The following is an 18,104-nucleotide window of genomic DNA, read 5'->3' on the forward strand; positions in this document are numbered from 1 at the left end:
CTTGTCATATTAACTGAGTACCAGTTTTGAGTCACTTTTAATGATAGCTCGACCGGGTATGATGATGTTGATGATCCTTATTCCATGTAATGGTGCCTCATATTCGACTATGTTATTTGATTCTGGCAATAGTGCCACTTACAAAGACCATGATGCCTGCTCCCCTTGTTCTGAGCTTCCGTCTACATATACTTCCCAGACATCTCCCGATGTTGAGCCTTTTTCACCGTTCGAGATTTCGACTAGAAAGTTTACGAATGCCTGAGCTTTCAAAGCTTTTCTTGGATTGTAATGGATATCAAATTCTGTCATTTCAAGGGCCCATTCCGACAATCTCCTAGATGTTTTGGTCCTTGCAACATCTTACGGAGTGGAAAGTCCATTCAGACGATCATTGTGTGGCTTTGGAAGTAGTTTTATTATGCTATGCTAGATTAAACCACATAGACCAAAATCAAATGAGTTGGTTAGCTAATCCTGGATTTCCCCTTTATGAGTCATATCTTAGGGGAAAGATGTTTAGAAAATCAGTTGGAATGCTACTAGAGTTGAATATCTCTTGACATTAATCATGTTTTATATTTGTGGTCCAATAAATGTGAGGGAAAGGAATGAGGACTAATACTTCATCATTTTTATTAATGATTATATCAGGTATGATCATGTCTATTTGATCTCTCACAAGTCTGAAGCCTTAAATTGCTTTAGAAAGTTTATGAAACTTGTTGAAAGTCAATTAGATAGGAAGATAAAAGCTTTAAGAACTTCCACAGTCGGGAATGTCTTTTAAAAGAATTCAAAGCTTTATGTGATAAAAAAGGAAGTGAACATTACACAACAAAATTATGTTGCCAGGAGGAGAAATATAATTTTTTTATATGGTTAGGTCTATGATGGTTGAAGCAGATTTACCATTTTCTTATTAGGGAGATGCCTTACTTAGGGTTGATCATTTTTGCTCATGATACCTTGAGCATGTTTAAGAAACTAGGCTCGAGATGTAAAAAAGTATATATATTGCATTTAATGTAAAAGATAAGTTAAATAGTAACTTTAAGTCTTTTGTTTTTTTAGTCGAGAGTAATTGTTAAAGAAGTGGACTATGATTAGATGTTTTCATATGAGGGACATGCACTTCTTTCAAAAGGAAATGATAGGACTCATTAGCACTTATATTCATATCATGTGTGCTTAGCGACCATGAGATGGAAAATGACGATCTCAACTTTTCCTAGTGTGAGCCTCACTTCGTAAAACTGTAGTTTTTCAAATCCTTAACTTATTCTGGAAATATAATATAATATGGCTATCTTGGAAGGTTGCTCTTGTAAGGGCCATTGGTGATTATTCCTGGAAGGGTCCGACTAAAGAAGTGAGGGAAATATTTTTGTGTTTTCACATCTTAGAGTTCATATGTTTCACTATCGAGATAATTATACACATGTGCGTAATTGTGCAAATAGAAAAGTATAGAGATCATTTGAATTACAGTGAATGTGATATGGAATCTAGGATAAATCATATAACCTTTTACGATACATGTTTAATAAAAAGTTTGTACATCTGCAAGGATTTTATAATACTAGATTTAATAAATGCGGACCAAGAGGCTATATATCTCTAATCATTGTATAACACTAGAGCTCTCAACATATGTTGGTTGCACAAACTATTTATAAATATGAATGAGACAAGATAAGGAATATGTTCTGCTATGTGCGAGTGGAAGATATAGGAAATATATTCAGGTCGAATATAATCTGTTCATAACTTAGATAAGCAAGATTAGAGTTATGGGTAATTAAGATTTGCCCTAAATTACCATCTATATAAATATATAGTTACACCATATAACTCTAACCTAATAAAAAAAAAAGAAACAACATTTGGCTCTCTCTCATTCTCCTCTTAAACAACTTGAGTTATATGGTCGATAATACGAGATGATGGTTTGATTCCATTTCATCAACCTTATAATAATCCTCAGGTGGTATCCTCATAATCCATATTCAGATTTGTACATATGTCATTGTGCTTCGTATATTATTTTAGTAAAAATATAATTTATCAATGTTACATTATTAATGTTCTATTATAACATCTACCGAAATAATTCTTTAATATACTAATTTATCGAATATTATGATCAAAACTTTAAGGGTAATTAATTTATTAGTCTCTATATTTTGATAAAACATACTGTTTAGTCCCTATATTTTTAAAAACACATGGTAAGGTCCCTAAATTTTTTCTCAGTGAACTGTTTAGTCCTTCTATCTGTTTGTTAGATTTTTTATCGTTTATGACTTCGGAAATGACTAAATTACCCTTTACTATTTACCTTCAAACTTCAGAAGAGGAAATCCAATTTAGAAGAATAAGCTATTTGTATGGAGAACAACAAAAAGAACAGACCCAATACTTATGAATTTGAACAATTAAGAAGAAAATCAAGAAGAATAACACTCAAAGTTGATTTCAGATGCATTAGAGTTAAAAAGAAATGAAAATAAAGGAAAAGAAGAACACAAGTCCAAATTGACTAACAGAATCTTCATGAGAGTCTAACGGCAGGGATTAAACAGTTCATCGAGAAAAACGTTAGAGACTAAACAGTTCACCGAGAAAAACGTTAGGGACTTTACCGTGTATTTTTGAAAATACATGGACTAAACAATGTGTTTTGTCAAAATATAGGGACTAATAAATTAATTACCCAAACTTTAAAATTAGAATAGAATGATAAACATAAACTTGCAATTTTATGCAAAATATAATATTTAATTAATAAAACTATAAATTTAGAAAGTAAGTAATTATTTTTACTTAACAAAATTGATAGTATAAGTAGTATAAAAGAAATTAATACTGTAATTAGTATAATACATGTAGCAATAATTTATTATTTCGGACAACGTTAATTTATTGAAAAACAAAAGACAAACCATAAACTTCCACACAACATTAATTTCTTGAAAATAAAAAAGAAAACCATAAACTTCCACACAACATTAATTAAACAAAGATATTATTGCACGATCTATCTGGTCATGCTTTCTGGTAACGGTGCTTTGGAAGTTCCACGATTGCCCTTCGCCATATTTCCCTCCCACCCTTCATACATATATAAAAAAAAAAACATATAAGTAATATCCAATTACAGATTTTAATAAGTACAGATTCAAAGTCACAATCCTTAATCAGGGGAAAACCATCGATTCAATTGTTACACATTAAAGTTAATTGCCATAAATAACCATATAATTAGATCTGGTTGCATCAAATGTTCATGTAGGAATGAGAATATCTCTAGTCCAAAGATCAAATAGAAATTTAAACCCATTATATTTTCTAAAAAATTTATATGTTCATGTTGCTCTATATATTGGAATCACGGCAAATTATTAGAAGCATCTGGTTTTCCATGTTAAATAGAGACCTTCCATACATATTTTGACACGTGTAACATGGACCCACATATTATAAGAAGTCCCACTATTTTAATTATTATATGGGATCACACTACACGTGTCCAAATGTGAATCGGTGGTCCTTCAAGTGATATGGAAGGCCCAATGCTTAATATAAGAACTCTAAAATCACCCTCATATATAGGCTAGCATATCAAATGTTGAGTCGCTCTCTAGTTTTTCTTTTCTTCTTTTTATTAGCTTACCACCTTGTCAATACGGGTAAATATTTTATAGTTTCTATATTTATATTTAATATATTATTTAATTCTCGCTATTTTTTAAAATACATTATAAGTTTCCTAACGTTTTTCATTATTGACCGTTAAGTCCTTCTATCTATTTTTAAAACTAAAATATGTTAGTCAAATATATTTAAAATTGAAATTAAAACCATAACCACCGTTTTAATTCAAATATATTACACTTCTTTACCTTTCTTTCTCCCCCTCTTCACGTTAAGCTAAAGTATAGAGTCAGGGACGGATTTAGGGGGTTTTGAAAGGGTTTGAGCATCCAATGGTAGTCGAAAAACAACATAAATCCTATGGAAACTATCATTTTTTTAATGTAAAAACACTAAAAAAAAAAGTACGAATTTAGCACCCGTAAATCATGATCTCTCTCGTTGAATCCTGGATCCGTGTCAATGTATAAAACTAAAAAGTATTTTTTCTAGATTTGTTTTTTTGGAGATATTTTCTTTTCAATCTCTTGTTTTGGAGTTAAATCAAACTCTTAGATGGACTACAAAAACACAGAAAAAAACTCAACAAACTCTCTGTAGCCTAAAAAAAAAAAAGAAAGGAAAGGATTACCAGCAGAGAGATCAAAGCCACGGAATTGAAGCTCTCTGTAATCTTGAGAAAGGGCACAAAGTCCACAGAAGTAATGAGCAGCACAATCTGAACAACTATTCCCCTTTAACTTGTATTCCTTCCTTAATTTAGACCTGAACATGCATGAATATAAGGATGCCACACCCCCCGGCACCAACATTGCAAGAAGTAAATAAATTGTCCCGGCAAAAGCGCAAGCTGCATTCATAACAATTAATTAGACGACTAATCATAATTTCCGTGGCCAGCAGTCCCACCCATAGAGGTGCAAACCATCTGCGAAAGTGAATAGCCACTGCTGTTGGCGGTGGATACACTTACAAACCAAAAAAAATCATAATAACGATAAGTAATCCTAATTAACGATTACAAGTTTTTCCTTGATCTGCTATTTCAGCAATCCGTCCCACACTAATACATGGACACCATAACGCCAAGCAGCCTGCAAAATAATAAATTAATTTGAATGCATCAGATTATAATAATAATAATAATAATATTGTTGAGTGGTGAATTAGTACAAGAATTGCAGTCGGAGCAGCAACTGCATAACCCTGAGGACCACTCATCAGACATGGTATGCTGGTATCTTTCAGATTCTGAATATTCAACACTTACTACATTATATATATACTAGAACCAAAATCCTCTCCATCACATGTATATTATCTTACCTCTTCTTTTTACTAATTTTGTATTCTATATAGTTTCAAACTAGTCTTTGGCCCCGGGATATCTTTATCATTTTACATAACTATAATTTTATTTAATATTTTAATATAATTAGAAAACAAAAATAAAATTTTGAAACAAAAATATTACTACCATATAATATGCTGTAAGAAAAATTATTTTTTGAAATATGATTTATATAGAATAACTGAACCATACAAAATGTGCAATATGTACAATCAATAATATAATTAAATTTATTTGTGTTTTCGTTTTTTTTTAAGAGGTATATGAGGGTATATTAAAGTCCAAATCAATTCAACACCAAGTATTTCTAAAAAAAATGCTGATATTCATAACGGAAAAGCAAAAAAAATAAGAAAAATTAGTAGAAGAAAAAAATATCAGAAAAAAATTTACAGTCAAATAAGGAACTTTATATTACAATCAAAAAAATTTCAACTTATCATTAATTTCATACAATATCAATCTATAAGGTACAAACTTTTAATATTAGGGAAATGCTAACAGTACGATTCCTAATCACTTATCGATGACTAATCATTTAAGTAAAAGAGTATCTGTTATAAACAATTTTAGATTAAAAATCACTTGATAAGATAATACGCTTCCAAGTTTTACACATCAATGCAGTCAAAGTTTAATCAAGTTATACAAAAGATAAAAAAAAAAAACGAATAATCAATTGCATGACCGGGCAAAATATGATTAAAACACAAATAAACCAGTCATATCTGAACATAAACAAAAATACACTTAGTTAATGGCCCAATCAAGAAACCAATAGCAATGAACTATACATTATACAGAAGCAATTAAATAAACCATAGGCATAAAACTAAAACATGTTATTATTGGCAAAAAATCACCATTAGGTCTCTGATCTTTAATTTTTTTTTGTTTATTAAGCCAATAATTTTTTTATTTGGATATATTAAACCCGTGATCATTTATTTTTTATCTTATTAAGCCATTGCTTACCAAATTAGTAAGTTATGAACATTCAATTCTATCAAAAAGATGTTATTAATTTCATTTGTATTTGAAATTATATAAATTTTTACAGTTTGAATTAAAGTTTTTACCATTATCCTATAGGCACATTACACATCCAAAACTGTTTTTTTAATGATAATGCTAATATTTCATTAAATAAGAAGATTGATAGTACAACAAGAAAGCAGTAAGGTACAACACCTCACATAAGTATAGGCTATGCATAATACATGATCCACTAAGGCAATAACATGACTACAAAAATCAGAAAAAACCATAAAAGGTACCACTAGCATAAATAACAACAGATAAGTCATATATTTCTTGAAACTCCAAGTTCGCAGAAAAGCATTTGTAGTCAATCTCCAACATTAGAACCATTCTGAACCTTCGGATCTGAGTCCCTTCTTTCGTAATCCCGTAGATCTAGTGGTCTACGGATAAGATCTACCTTTTCCGCTCTTGCTAAAACAGAAAAGGTTACAAATGAAAAGATTACGAACAACAGATGCAGTTCAAACAGGGTTAGAGATCCGAAAAATATATGAAATCCAACTAATTAAAAACTATCAAAACAAAATTAGGAAAGCATAAAAAGGGGGGAGGAGGAAGAAGGAAGACAAGCTTCCTTCTTTCTCCTCAACGGTTTAAGGAACAGGTGAAGGAAGAACGAAAAGGTTTGTAAAGAAAGGGGATGAAAAGGAAAAAGAAAAATGGAGAGGGCAGGAAAGGAGGGGGTGGCGCAAAGAAAGGGGATGAAAAAGAAAAATGGGGGGGGGGGGGGGTCTTGAGGAGACCTAGAGAGAAGACAGAGCTTCTCTCACATTCCAAAACTGCTTTCAAACAGTGAAAAAATACAAATTTTGAATATAGATGCAATGAATAATAGTCTCATGATTCCGACTTTTATTTTTCATTTATCTTTGGCATCCGTAATATTTTCAAGAAAATCGTATGTTTTACAATCTAATAATTAATAAAAATACAATCTAATAATTATTAATAAAAATACAATCTAATAATTACAATTAATGACATAAATGTGTTATATAAATTAAATATTATTATTTGATTTTCACATTTACTTTAAATAATATTTTTATAGATAAATATAATAATAAAATAAAAACTAATATATTATATATTATATTATATTTTTTATCAGTAAAAAAGGAGGAAGTGACACCTCAGTTCCATCGTTACTGTTTTATATTATATATAGATATGTAGAGAATTAGAGAGATTTTAGGGATTAATTTAAATTATGTAGTACTCTTAGATATATGGGATAAAATAATCTTTTTATAGATAAATATATATAATAAAATTAAAATTAATATATTAAATTTTTTATCACTAAAAAAGGAGGAAGTGACACCTCAGTTCCATCGTTACTGTTTTATATTATATAGATATATGGGATAAAATAATCTTTTTATAGATAAATATATATAATAAAATTAAAATTAATATATTAAATTTTTTATCACTAAAAAAGGAGGAAGTGACACCTCAGTTCCATCGTTACTGTTTTATATTATATATAGATGTGTAGAGAATTAGAGAGATTTTAGGGATTAATTTAAATTCTGTAGAACTCTTAGATATAGTACGGATAAAATAATATTTTTATAGATAAATATATATAATAAAATTAAAATTAATATATTAAATTTTTTATCACTAAAAAAGGAGGAAGTGACACCTCAGTTCCATCGTTACTGTTTTATATTATATATAGATGTGTAGAGAATTAGAGAGATTTTAAGGATTAATTTAAATTTTGTAGAACTTTTAGATATAGTACGGATACAATAATTTTTTTTATAGATAAATATATATAATAAAATTAAAATTAATATATTAAATTTTTTATCACTAAAAAAGGAGGAAGTGACACCTCAGTTCTATCGTTACTGTTTTATATTATATATAGATGTATAGAGAATTAGAGAGATTTTGGGGATTAATTTAAATTCTGTAGAACTCTTAGATATAGTACGGATAAAATAATCTTTTTTTTTTTTTTGGTAAGAAGGGAAGAAAAAAAAACAAACAAACAAAAACCTAACCCGGGATCAGTCTAGGAAGACTGACCCCAATCCTATCCTCAAGAAGAGAAGGTAACAGAAAAGAAGGAGGAACGGAAAGGGTAGAAACACCTAACATCCCCCCATGCCCAGCAGCTGCCAAGCGATCCGCCACGCGGTTTTGCTCCCTATAAATATGGGAGAAGGTAAGAGAATCGAAGGCAGGACGAAGCCTCAAGATGGCTTTAATGAGATTCTGACTCTTAAGACAAACAGCATGTCTATCCGAAATCCTGTTGATAGCCTCCAAATTGTCAGACTCCACCGAAAGTCTTTTAACACCCATGCGAATGGCGAGTTTAATGCCAGGCAAGATCCCCTAGAGCTCTGCAGTAAAGGAGGAGCCCGTACCTAAGTTATGGGTAAACCCAGCCAGCCAGGCGCCACCAGCATCCCGAAGAACTCCACCAGCAGCAATTCTGCCATTACTAAGGCAGGAGCCATCCGTATTCAACTTGACAACCCCTTCCCTGGGCTTCCTCCAACCAACTACCTGGACCTCTTTAACCGGGGAGGGGTGAACCAGGGGCTCTCCTTCAAAACTCTTTGTAATAACAGAGAGTTTTTTCGAGAAGTAAAACTGGAGGTCAGGAATAAAGACAGTCTTCTCAGCAAATAACTCTTCATTCCTCCATTTCCACATTTGGTGACAAATAATAGCGAAGAGAATAGCCCCGTGCTCCATACTGGCCAACAAATTCCCATTAACGCCTTCAGAGAACCAGTCAATATCAGAGAACCCCATAAAGGAAGGAAGGATGTGGTGAGGAAGGACCCCTTCCCAAACCTTTCTACTATTCGGGCAATCCCTCAAAGCATGGCACAATGTTTCCACATGGTCGTTGCATCTGCTACAGGCACCAGATACAGCCAAGTGCCTTCTGTGTCTATCTGCATTCGTGAGGAGCCTGTCTTTGACTCCCAGCCATAGGAAACTCTTAATGCGGTAGGGGACTTTGAGGGCTCAAATGGAATTCCAAATTTCCAAAGGAGGATCAGCCCTATTAGGGGTAAAAGCTTCATAGGCCGATTTGCAAGAATAAGAACCATTATTAGTCAAGGCCCAGCAGTGTCTGTCCTTATCCTCCTCCTGATTACTAATCTTCACACTTCTAATATTAAGGAGGGTCTCCAGGCTAAGAAAGGAGTCGAACTTAGACCAGATCCAGTCTCCCTCCGAGTCCACCACATCAGCAATTCTCCAGGAGAGGAGATCATTCGGCGGAGGGGCGATGCACACCTCAATCAACGGTTTGTCACCAATCCAGGTGTCATACCAGAAACTAATGGATCTCCCATTACCCACCTCCAAGCCAATCCCCGTACAGAACTCAGCAAAAACAGCACTAAGCCCTTTCCAGAGGAAGGAACAGCTGACAACCCTCTCCTTCGGGCCACCAAAGATTCTATCTTTCCTATACTTGCCGCACAGAAGACGAACCCAAAGGGAGGAGGGGGATTGCCACATTCTCCAAAGAAGCTTCATTAACAGGACTTTATTATTGTCCTTAGCTTGCCTTATACCAAGACCCCCCCTGCTCTTAGGCTGGCAGGCTTCCTTCCAAGGGACCAGGTGAATCTTCCTCCCATCCCCAGACTCTCCCCACAGAAAACGCCGATTAATTTTATCAAGGTCGTTGAGGACCGGCTCAGGGAGCTTACAGGCTTGCATGATGTGATTTGGAGCAGCGCAGTTGATAGACTGGATTAAAGTAAGGCGACCTGCAAGGGAAAGAGAATTAGCTTTCCAGCTAGCACACAAACCGTTAGATTTGTCCAAAATATCTTTAAAAGAGGCTTTGGACACCCTGTCACTATGAAGAGGGACCCCAAGGTATTTCCCAAACGATTGAGTCAGGGGAATGCCAGACATCTCACTCAGTCTTCTACACAAGACGGATAAAATAATCTTTTTATAGATAAATATATATAATAAAATTAAAATTAATATATTAAATTTTTTATCACTAAAAAAAGGAGGAAGTGACACCTCAGTTCCATCGTTACTGTTTTATATTAATAAATCTAATAAAAAAACATAATTTAAATTAATCCCTAAAATCTCTCTAGTTCTACCCTTCCATTTCGTTCAGAAACTAACTTAGGCATTGAAGTGTGTTTGTCGGACTCCGGCCCCGTCTGACATGCATACTGTTTTGTAGGATCATTATGATGTCAGATCATCATCACGACTTGGACACGTAAGCCAAATCAGGTAACAAGTTAAAAATAACGTAATAAGATCCATTTCCACCCTTTCACCACATTGAATGCATATGTTATTTAGATATTCAACAATTCAAAATTCACACCTTTCCACTTCATTAATTTCTCTATATATTTTCTTTATAAAAAATTCTACTAAATATTAAAGGTCTCATAAAAATTGAGCACAAGCCCCCAAAAAGTTTGAGACGAAGTTGTTGAAGGCGACGAATTGGACGCGGTAGGATTTGGTTGGGGTGAGTTAAACTCGTTAGGGTGTACAAAAATTAACTAACCCACTAAATATAACCAAATCAACTCAATCCAACCCATATATTTTTGTTCCAAAGATTTTATACATGGGTTGGGTTGCACCAAGCTACTTGGTTAAGAATAACTCTTGTGGATTCGATACCTGCTATTAACCAGAATTTATTACTCGGAACGATGAGATATACTTGTCCCTGATTGTTTAAGAATCCTTTGTGTACGCCCTTTAGATCAAACATACACACGTCCACATTTGAGTCCGTACTCTAGATCCTAAACCTATCAAGTTTTTGGCGCCGCTGCCGATGAGTTATTAATTCCTAGCAATTTCTAGGGTGAAGTGCTGAATTATTACTTTAGGCATTTTTCTATTAATATTTTCTATCTATGAATATATACTACACTTATTAATATTGGATATCCATATTCGTAAATTTCATTCTTCCATTTGATCCTAAAATTGAATGTACTCTTCACATTTTGAGAAGAGAACAAAACCTTCGTTTAGAAGAAAAGATGGTAGAATTCTTTGATACTCAAGAAAATCCGATATTCAATGGTTATCCTTTCCCACCCTAGAGAGAAGGCAGAGCTTCTCTCACATTCCAAAACTGCTTTCAAACAGTGAAAAAATACAAATTTTGAATATAGATGTAATGAATAATAGTCTCATGATTCTGACTTTTATTTTTCATTTATCTTTGGCATCCGTAATATTTTCAAGAAAATCGTATGTTCTAGCCATCTAACAATTATAACATAAAAATAAGAATAATTTATTAATTATAAAATAAAAGTAAGAATAATTTATTAATTGAACAAAATAAAGAAACAGAATAAAAAAAATTACATGCAGAAGTTTCTCTAATGTGTTCGATATGCTGAATATTATAACAAATCAGAAATAAAAAAAAATATTAAAAATAACAACGCAAAATATTAAGAATCAGAATCATAATTAAAAAAACTACATGCTGAATATTTTAACAAATCAGATACAAAATTGCAGCCATACTTAAAAACATAACAAAAGCTGCTCATGAAAATATGCACCAGAAAAGAATATGTTTAGGATAATATTGTTATACATACCGTGTACCAGAAAAGAAGAGAGGGACCGAGAGAAAAGTTAGAGTTTACCTGAAAGAGAATAAAACACGTAAAATTAACAACGTAAAATAACAGTCACATTGAATTGCTAGAAAATTATAAAGCTATTCAAGTTGATTCGAGCAAACTGTCCATACTTAGTTTGATTAGACCGAGAGAAAAGCTAGAGTTTGCCTGAAAGAGAATAAAACATGTAAAATTAACAACGCAAAATAACAGTCACATTGAATTGCTAGAAAATTATAAAGCTATTCAAGTTGATTCGAGCAAACTATCCATACTTAGTTTGATTAGGCTGAGAGAAAAGCTAGAGTTTATATGAAAGAGAGGTCGAACCGGAATGTGCAAATTGTTTTCGAAAAATTAGAAAAGAAACTAATTAAAAGAGGAGGAGTTAGAGTCCCACACCACTTGGAGAAGAAATTATGAAGTTAAATAATATAAATTGTTATTGTTATTGGTTTAATTACAAGTTGTTCACACGGTTTAAGCAAAAAGAGAGAAAGCAGGAGATTGGGACATGTTGTTTAAATCATATTAATCATGTTTATTGGATAATTACCACTATGGACTTATCACATTAAATATTTGAACACCTTAATTCACAACCAAAAATTGGATTAGATATTTTATGACTTATCACATTATATAAAAAAACTGAAAATATTTAATGATAATATCACATTATATGTTATAGACTTATCACACTAAACCAAAAATTGGATTAGATATTTTATGGATTTATCACATTATATAAAAAAACTGAAAATATTCAATGATAATATCACATTATATTTTATGGATTTATCTCATTAAACATTTGATTTACTAAAAAAAAATATTTGGATTAGTTATTTTATGGATTTATCACATTATATTAAAAAATTATACGAAAAAAATATTTGGATTAGTTATTTTATGGATTTATCACATTATATAAAAAAAATTGAAAATACTTAATGATATTAATCAATATTATTTTAATCAACAAAAAGCAGACAAGAACTAAACTAGGGTGGCCGGGAGATCGGGACAAGGAGTAAAGCAGCTCGACCAAAGGTACGGAGGAGTCGACACCTCAGCTCTATCGTTACTGTTTTATAGTATATAATAATATATAGATAGATTTATTGTGTTCCAAAAAAATTAGTTATGAATTTTAATTGAAAAGCAGAACCACCAATTCGCAAGTTTTATTGTTTGGATTTCTTTTTGAATGTTTGAATATTTTTATCCAATAGACAAATAGTAATTAAGAAATAGATTTTCACTCAAAAAAATCTGAAAAAAGAATTCATAAAAAAAATAAAAGAATTTGAGATAGTATTATATAGATTTTAGGAGATACGGAAGGAATTATGAAAAGAAAGTAGAGAGGGTATTTAATTTGAAAAAAACAACCTTATCTTAATTATTTAATTTTGTATAAATTAATAAAATTTGTAGATAGAGTATTTAATTTGAAAAAAAATAACATTATCTTAGTTATTTAATTTTATATAAATTAATAAAATTTGTATTTAACAATATTATTTTTAATGACTAAAAAATAAAAAAGTTGTTTTATATAGATAAATTATAGAACTTTTGGAGGAACCTATTAACTTTCCAACTAAAATTGCAATGTGGGTACACCACATGATATTAAATTAATGTACTTTGCTTAAATAAATATTGATAATTACTTTTTTTATTTTGTATTTTGTATACTGTCAATATCTTTCTATTCTTTTGATATTCATCCTCTTAAATCTAATACTTTGGTTGGCAATATTTGTTTATTAATGTTAATAAAAGTTAAAGAAAAAAGGTAAATAAATATTTTTATTTTTAATCAATAAAAATTAAGGAGTCGATATTTTCAACTCTATCGTTACTGTTTTATATTATATATAGATTATATTAGTGATACTCGGAATTCTTTGTAACCATAATATTTGGACAACTTAAGATATCTTTTGGGTGGTTGAGATAGTTAGAGCATTATTCTTTTTGTAAGTAATTTGAAGAGAGAGAGAGAGAGAGATAAGATGCATGGAATGAGAGGAGTACAATCAATAATGCCACATTGGCTTGTGTGACGTCTTAATGTGACATATATATTATTAGGTCATAGATGGTAACGGGTAGGGTGTCCGTGGATAGTGTCAATCTCAAACCCTTATCCGTTTATTTTTTAATTATTTGTACCCGTTTCATTACCCTAACGTGTATATTTTTGTATCCCATACTCTTCCTATTTAATTCGTGGATACCCATGGGTACCCTTATCCGTTAAGAATCAATAAATAAAATAAAAAATATTACAAATTTAACAAAGTATAAATTTAATAAATCATTATACCAAAAAAAAAATAATAATAAATCATTTATTTAAAAATTGAACAAATTGAACCTTAATCAATAAGAATAAGTAGCTTAATGGTATCACTCAATGGTTGAAAAACAAAAGGTTGAGGTTTAAAATCTCAAATATTACATCTAGAAAACAATAACTTTTTTAATATATAAAAGAATTATAAAAAAAAAAAAAAGAATTATGACGGGTACCGGGTACCTTTGAGGGTATTCCTATACCCGTCTCATTACCTTAATGGGTAATTATTTTGATCACATACTCTTTTTATACTCTTTTATACAGAGTGCGAGTAGTCCTATTAGGATCGGGTAGTGCTGGGTACACTACCTGTTGCCATCCCTAAATACCACACGCAAAAACAAAAATTGTATAAATTGGATTGTTTTCCATAAATAGTGGAGGGATCCATCATACTAGAGATAGTGGAGAAGGGGTCCATCATACTAGAGATAGTGGAGGGGTCCATCATAGATTCATTCCAAAACTTTTATAATCGCATGGTTCACGTTCATTACACTATATACAACCGAACCAAAAACATAAATTCACCCTCTAACAAAATAGGGTTAATTACAAAAATGGGTAAAATTTGAGGCTCATTTACATATTTAACATATTTACTCAACTTACTATATATCTAGATTGATTTTATGTGACTTTCCCATAATACCCTCAATATTTACGCGCAGTTGTCTTCCTTCCATCTGACTTCGCAGAGGTTAGCATATGCGAACCCTGCGAAGCTAAATATGCGAACCATGTGAAGCCTGTGAAGCTAATGTTTGGTTTAGTTGATGATTTTAGTTAGCATATGCGAAGTCTGTCAAGCTAATGTTTGGTTTAGTTGATGATTTTAGTTAGCATATGCGAAGCCTGCGAAGCTAATGTTTGGTTTAGTTAATGATTTTAATTAGCATATGCGAAGCCTGCGAAGCGAATGTTTGGTTTAGTTGATGATTTTACTTAGCATATGCGAAGTCTGGATGTGTTTTTAACAAAATTCGCTAAGTGGTATATAACAAAAAATGGCAAACAACAACGGATTCTAACATTATTTAACAAAAAATCAGAACATAAATGAATACACCAACAATAATTCAGTGAGATTTATAGAATTAGGCATTTTCTCTGCGTTTTCCAATCTTCCGCCTCACGGAACGAGGTTGTCGTTCACTCTAAAATCGCCCTCTTTTTCTCTTTTCTCTGTTGTTCGCCTTCTTCCTCGTCTTTTCTCTCACTGTTCACCTTCTTCTATCATCTGTTCGCATTCTTCCTCTTCTTTGCTCTCACTGTTCACCTTCTTCTACCGTCGTTCACTTTCTCTCATAGTCGTTCACCCTAAAATCGCCCTCTCGTTTTTCCTCTACCGTCGTTCGCTTTCCCTTTCTCTCACTGGAGTAGGAGTTGCTGGAGAACGCCGTCAAACAACATTTTGCAGGTTAGATCCCTGTGGAAGGAGGAGGAGCCATTTTGGGTGAAGAGGAAACCGTAAGGAAGAGGAAGATGAAGATGAAAGATTGGGGGTATTATGGGAAAGTCACACAAAAACAGTCTAGATATATAGTAGGTTGAGTAAATGAGTTAAATATGTAAATAAACTTCTCATTTGATCTAGTTTTGTAATTAACCAAAAAAAAATACTACTAATTTTTCTTTTTTCCTTTTTTTTATTAAGCATCGTTGCTCAAGAATCTCTCTAAATCTCCCAATATAGGCAAGTGTTAGCCATATTTCACCAATAATTCTAATTTCAACCTTATCATAAATAGTTTGGGTATAGAGACATCACAAAAAGTTAATTCTCAATTAATAATTCACAGTTATATTTATGGGTTATATGGAATCTAATCCAACTGATTGACAAGAAACACAATGATTGAAAAAGTCCTTTTAATATCTAATGTCAATACAAAAACTTTGCTATTGTAAATAAGTAAAAGAAATGTAAATGCCTAATTGACAGGAGAACTAATGAAAAATTATCTATTTTTAATATAAAAATAGTCTCAATATAGATGTTCAATTGAAATAATCTATATATACCAACGTATAGCTAAACCAATTGCAAAATTCAATGTAAACAAATCAACACATAAGTAGAAATTGAAATGCATAATTACAATAATAATAATGAAATCAGAATTTGTAATGGGATCGACAAACTTGGAGCCAAGATTTGGTTGTCTCGACAAGGCTTTGAGTTGTAACTAGCTTCAAATCCACAAACACCTCGAGCGACCGGGGACTAACTTTGTATATGGGTTTCTGGTTTGAATAGATCAGGAATAGAACGAGTAATTTAATTAGGCAAGAATTATGTCAAGTTTTGGATGGTTTGTAAACGAGTTTTCATATACGAATTAAGGCGAAACAAAAGCCTAAAATGAAATTTAGGATGTTAGGAATGAGTATGTGTAAGAATCAGGGTCAGAATCTGAATTTAAGGGACTGGAGACATAAAAACTAGAAAAATGGACAGAATGTGTAAAAAATAATTAAGATGCAAAGAATAGCTTGTAAAACAGGTATTCGGTCACAGAATGAGGCGAAAAGAAAGCCTAAAATCAAATTCAAAATGTTAGGAACGAGTTTGTGTGAAAATTCGGAACAGAAACAAGACGTAAGGGGTCTTAAATGTAAAAACGAATTTGTTGGGCAGAAAGTGATTTTAATGAACTTTGAACTATGAGAATATGAACTTTTGGACTCGGGATTGATAATCAAACAATAAGAACTTGAAAAACTTGCTGCTAAAGGGTAATTTGAGGCTAAAATGAGTTTTTGGAGCAAAATTAGAGCTGAAAACTAAGAAAAACAATGCTTATCGTCTAATGAAATATTGACTTAACTTGGGTACTTTTGTTTGGTTGGGGTCTGGAAAGGAGATTTTGGCTTATATTTAGAGACTTCTCCAGGATATGGGTAGTTGTTATAGTTGTTAGACACGCACCCAACCGATCGGGCAACTAGAACCGGTCACATTTACAAGTCGAAGGTGGTTCCGTCTTTTCATACTTGAAAACGAGTCAGAACCAGTCCGCGTTGCTTTTGAACTAACTCCTTTTCCTCTTCTTCAGTGTAATTTGCACGACTGATTATTACTATTGCTTAGGTAAAAGGGTTGGTTGCTCATACTGACTTACCGGATTCAAATCCTCTCTACCCTTCGCTTGCATTAGAAGAGAGGGATCTTTAACTATGAAATAGATTCTTTCAAAATCTATAGGTGGCTTTAAAAACTTATTGCATATTTATAATTGGTTCATTCGGACCTCATACACATAAAATCGTTAATTTGTTATCTTTAACAGAGAGGTGACATACAGAATGAACTTACGCGTTTTTTTTTCTATAGCACGCATATGTCACCTTATTTGTCAAAGATAACGGATCGACGATTTTGTGTGCTAAATGTTCGAATAAGCCAACTATAGGTGTGTGATAGGTTTTATAGCCAACTATATGTATGTTGTAGGTTATTTTAAAAGTTCAGTGTGCCAATAGGCTAAGGTGTAAATATTCATTAACCCAAAAAACTTGCCTCTGTTTATTTTATTTCTGTTTCGTTTTCTTTCTGGATTGATTATTGCTAACATGTTTTTTCACGTTCACCAAATCTAACGTTGTCCTCCCATTTATACTACTTTTGCTAATAAATATAAATACAAAGTACTAATTTATCACGTTTTGAAACACGGGACTATATTTAACCGAAACCACATGATTTATTTTTGTACTTTCCTCTAAAATCTAACTATACCTTTTTGGATCTTTTTTTATTCCTATTTTATATTTTTCTGAGCCAAAATGTTTATCGATTGGGGGGACATCTTGCACCCCCAATCTGTTGGAGACATAAGACCATAACCACACTTAATAAGAGTGCTTCCGGATACTTGGGGGCCTAACATCCCCTACCTCCACCCCTATTATGATTGATGGGTTAGGAGGGAGAATCTTGATAGGTATTGCTATATACCGCACCCAAATTCCCCATCACCGTCCCCATTGGACAATTTTGCCCTTGCCATAAAAATTTTATCAAAATTGAAAAAATGAAAAAAAAAATTGA

The 18,104-nt window shown here is 32.0% G+C and overlaps 1 protein-coding gene across 1 annotated transcript; it reads right to left on the bottom strand.

Moving 5' to 3' along the window:
* Positions 1–2,862: 2,862 nt before the first annotated feature.
* On the bottom strand, positions 2,863–4,981 carry LOC136209247 (protein PLANT CADMIUM RESISTANCE 2-like). The gene is made up of 4 exons (XM_066000672.1): positions 4,831–4,981; positions 4,680–4,751; positions 4,289–4,507; positions 2,863–3,114 (listed from the first exon to the last, which is right to left on the bottom strand). Exons 1-4 carry the CDS (start codon positions 4,883–4,885, stop codon positions 3,041–3,043), a joined length of 420 nt encoding a protein of 139 aa, XP_065856744.1. The 5' UTR covers positions 4,886–4,981; the 3' UTR covers positions 2,863–3,040.
* Between the last annotated feature and the right edge of the window lie 13,123 nt (positions 4,982–18,104).

The sequence above is a fragment of the Euphorbia lathyris genome, chromosome 10 (genome assembly GCF_963576675.1).
Source record: "Euphorbia lathyris chromosome 10, ddEupLath1.1, whole genome shotgun sequence".
Classification (NCBI taxonomy): domain Eukaryota; kingdom Viridiplantae; phylum Streptophyta; class Magnoliopsida; order Malpighiales; family Euphorbiaceae; genus Euphorbia; species Euphorbia lathyris.

What these genes read in the sequence shown, in the direction of transcription:
- LOC136209247 (XM_066000672.1), bottom strand. Translation starts at nt 4,885, where the DNA reads ATGTCTGATGAGTGGTCCTCAGGGTTATGCAGTTGCTGCTCCGACTGC. An exon ending in AGCAGATCAAGGAAAAACTT is followed by an intron (nt 4,508 to 4,679) that starts GTAATCGTTAAT and finishes TTATGAATGCAG; the next exon opens with CTTGCGCTTTTGCCGGGACA. An exon ending in TGGCTTTGATCTCTCTGCTG is followed by an intron (nt 3,115 to 4,288) that starts GTAATCCTTTCC and finishes ATATGTATGAAG; the next exon opens with GGTGGGAGGGAAATATGGCG.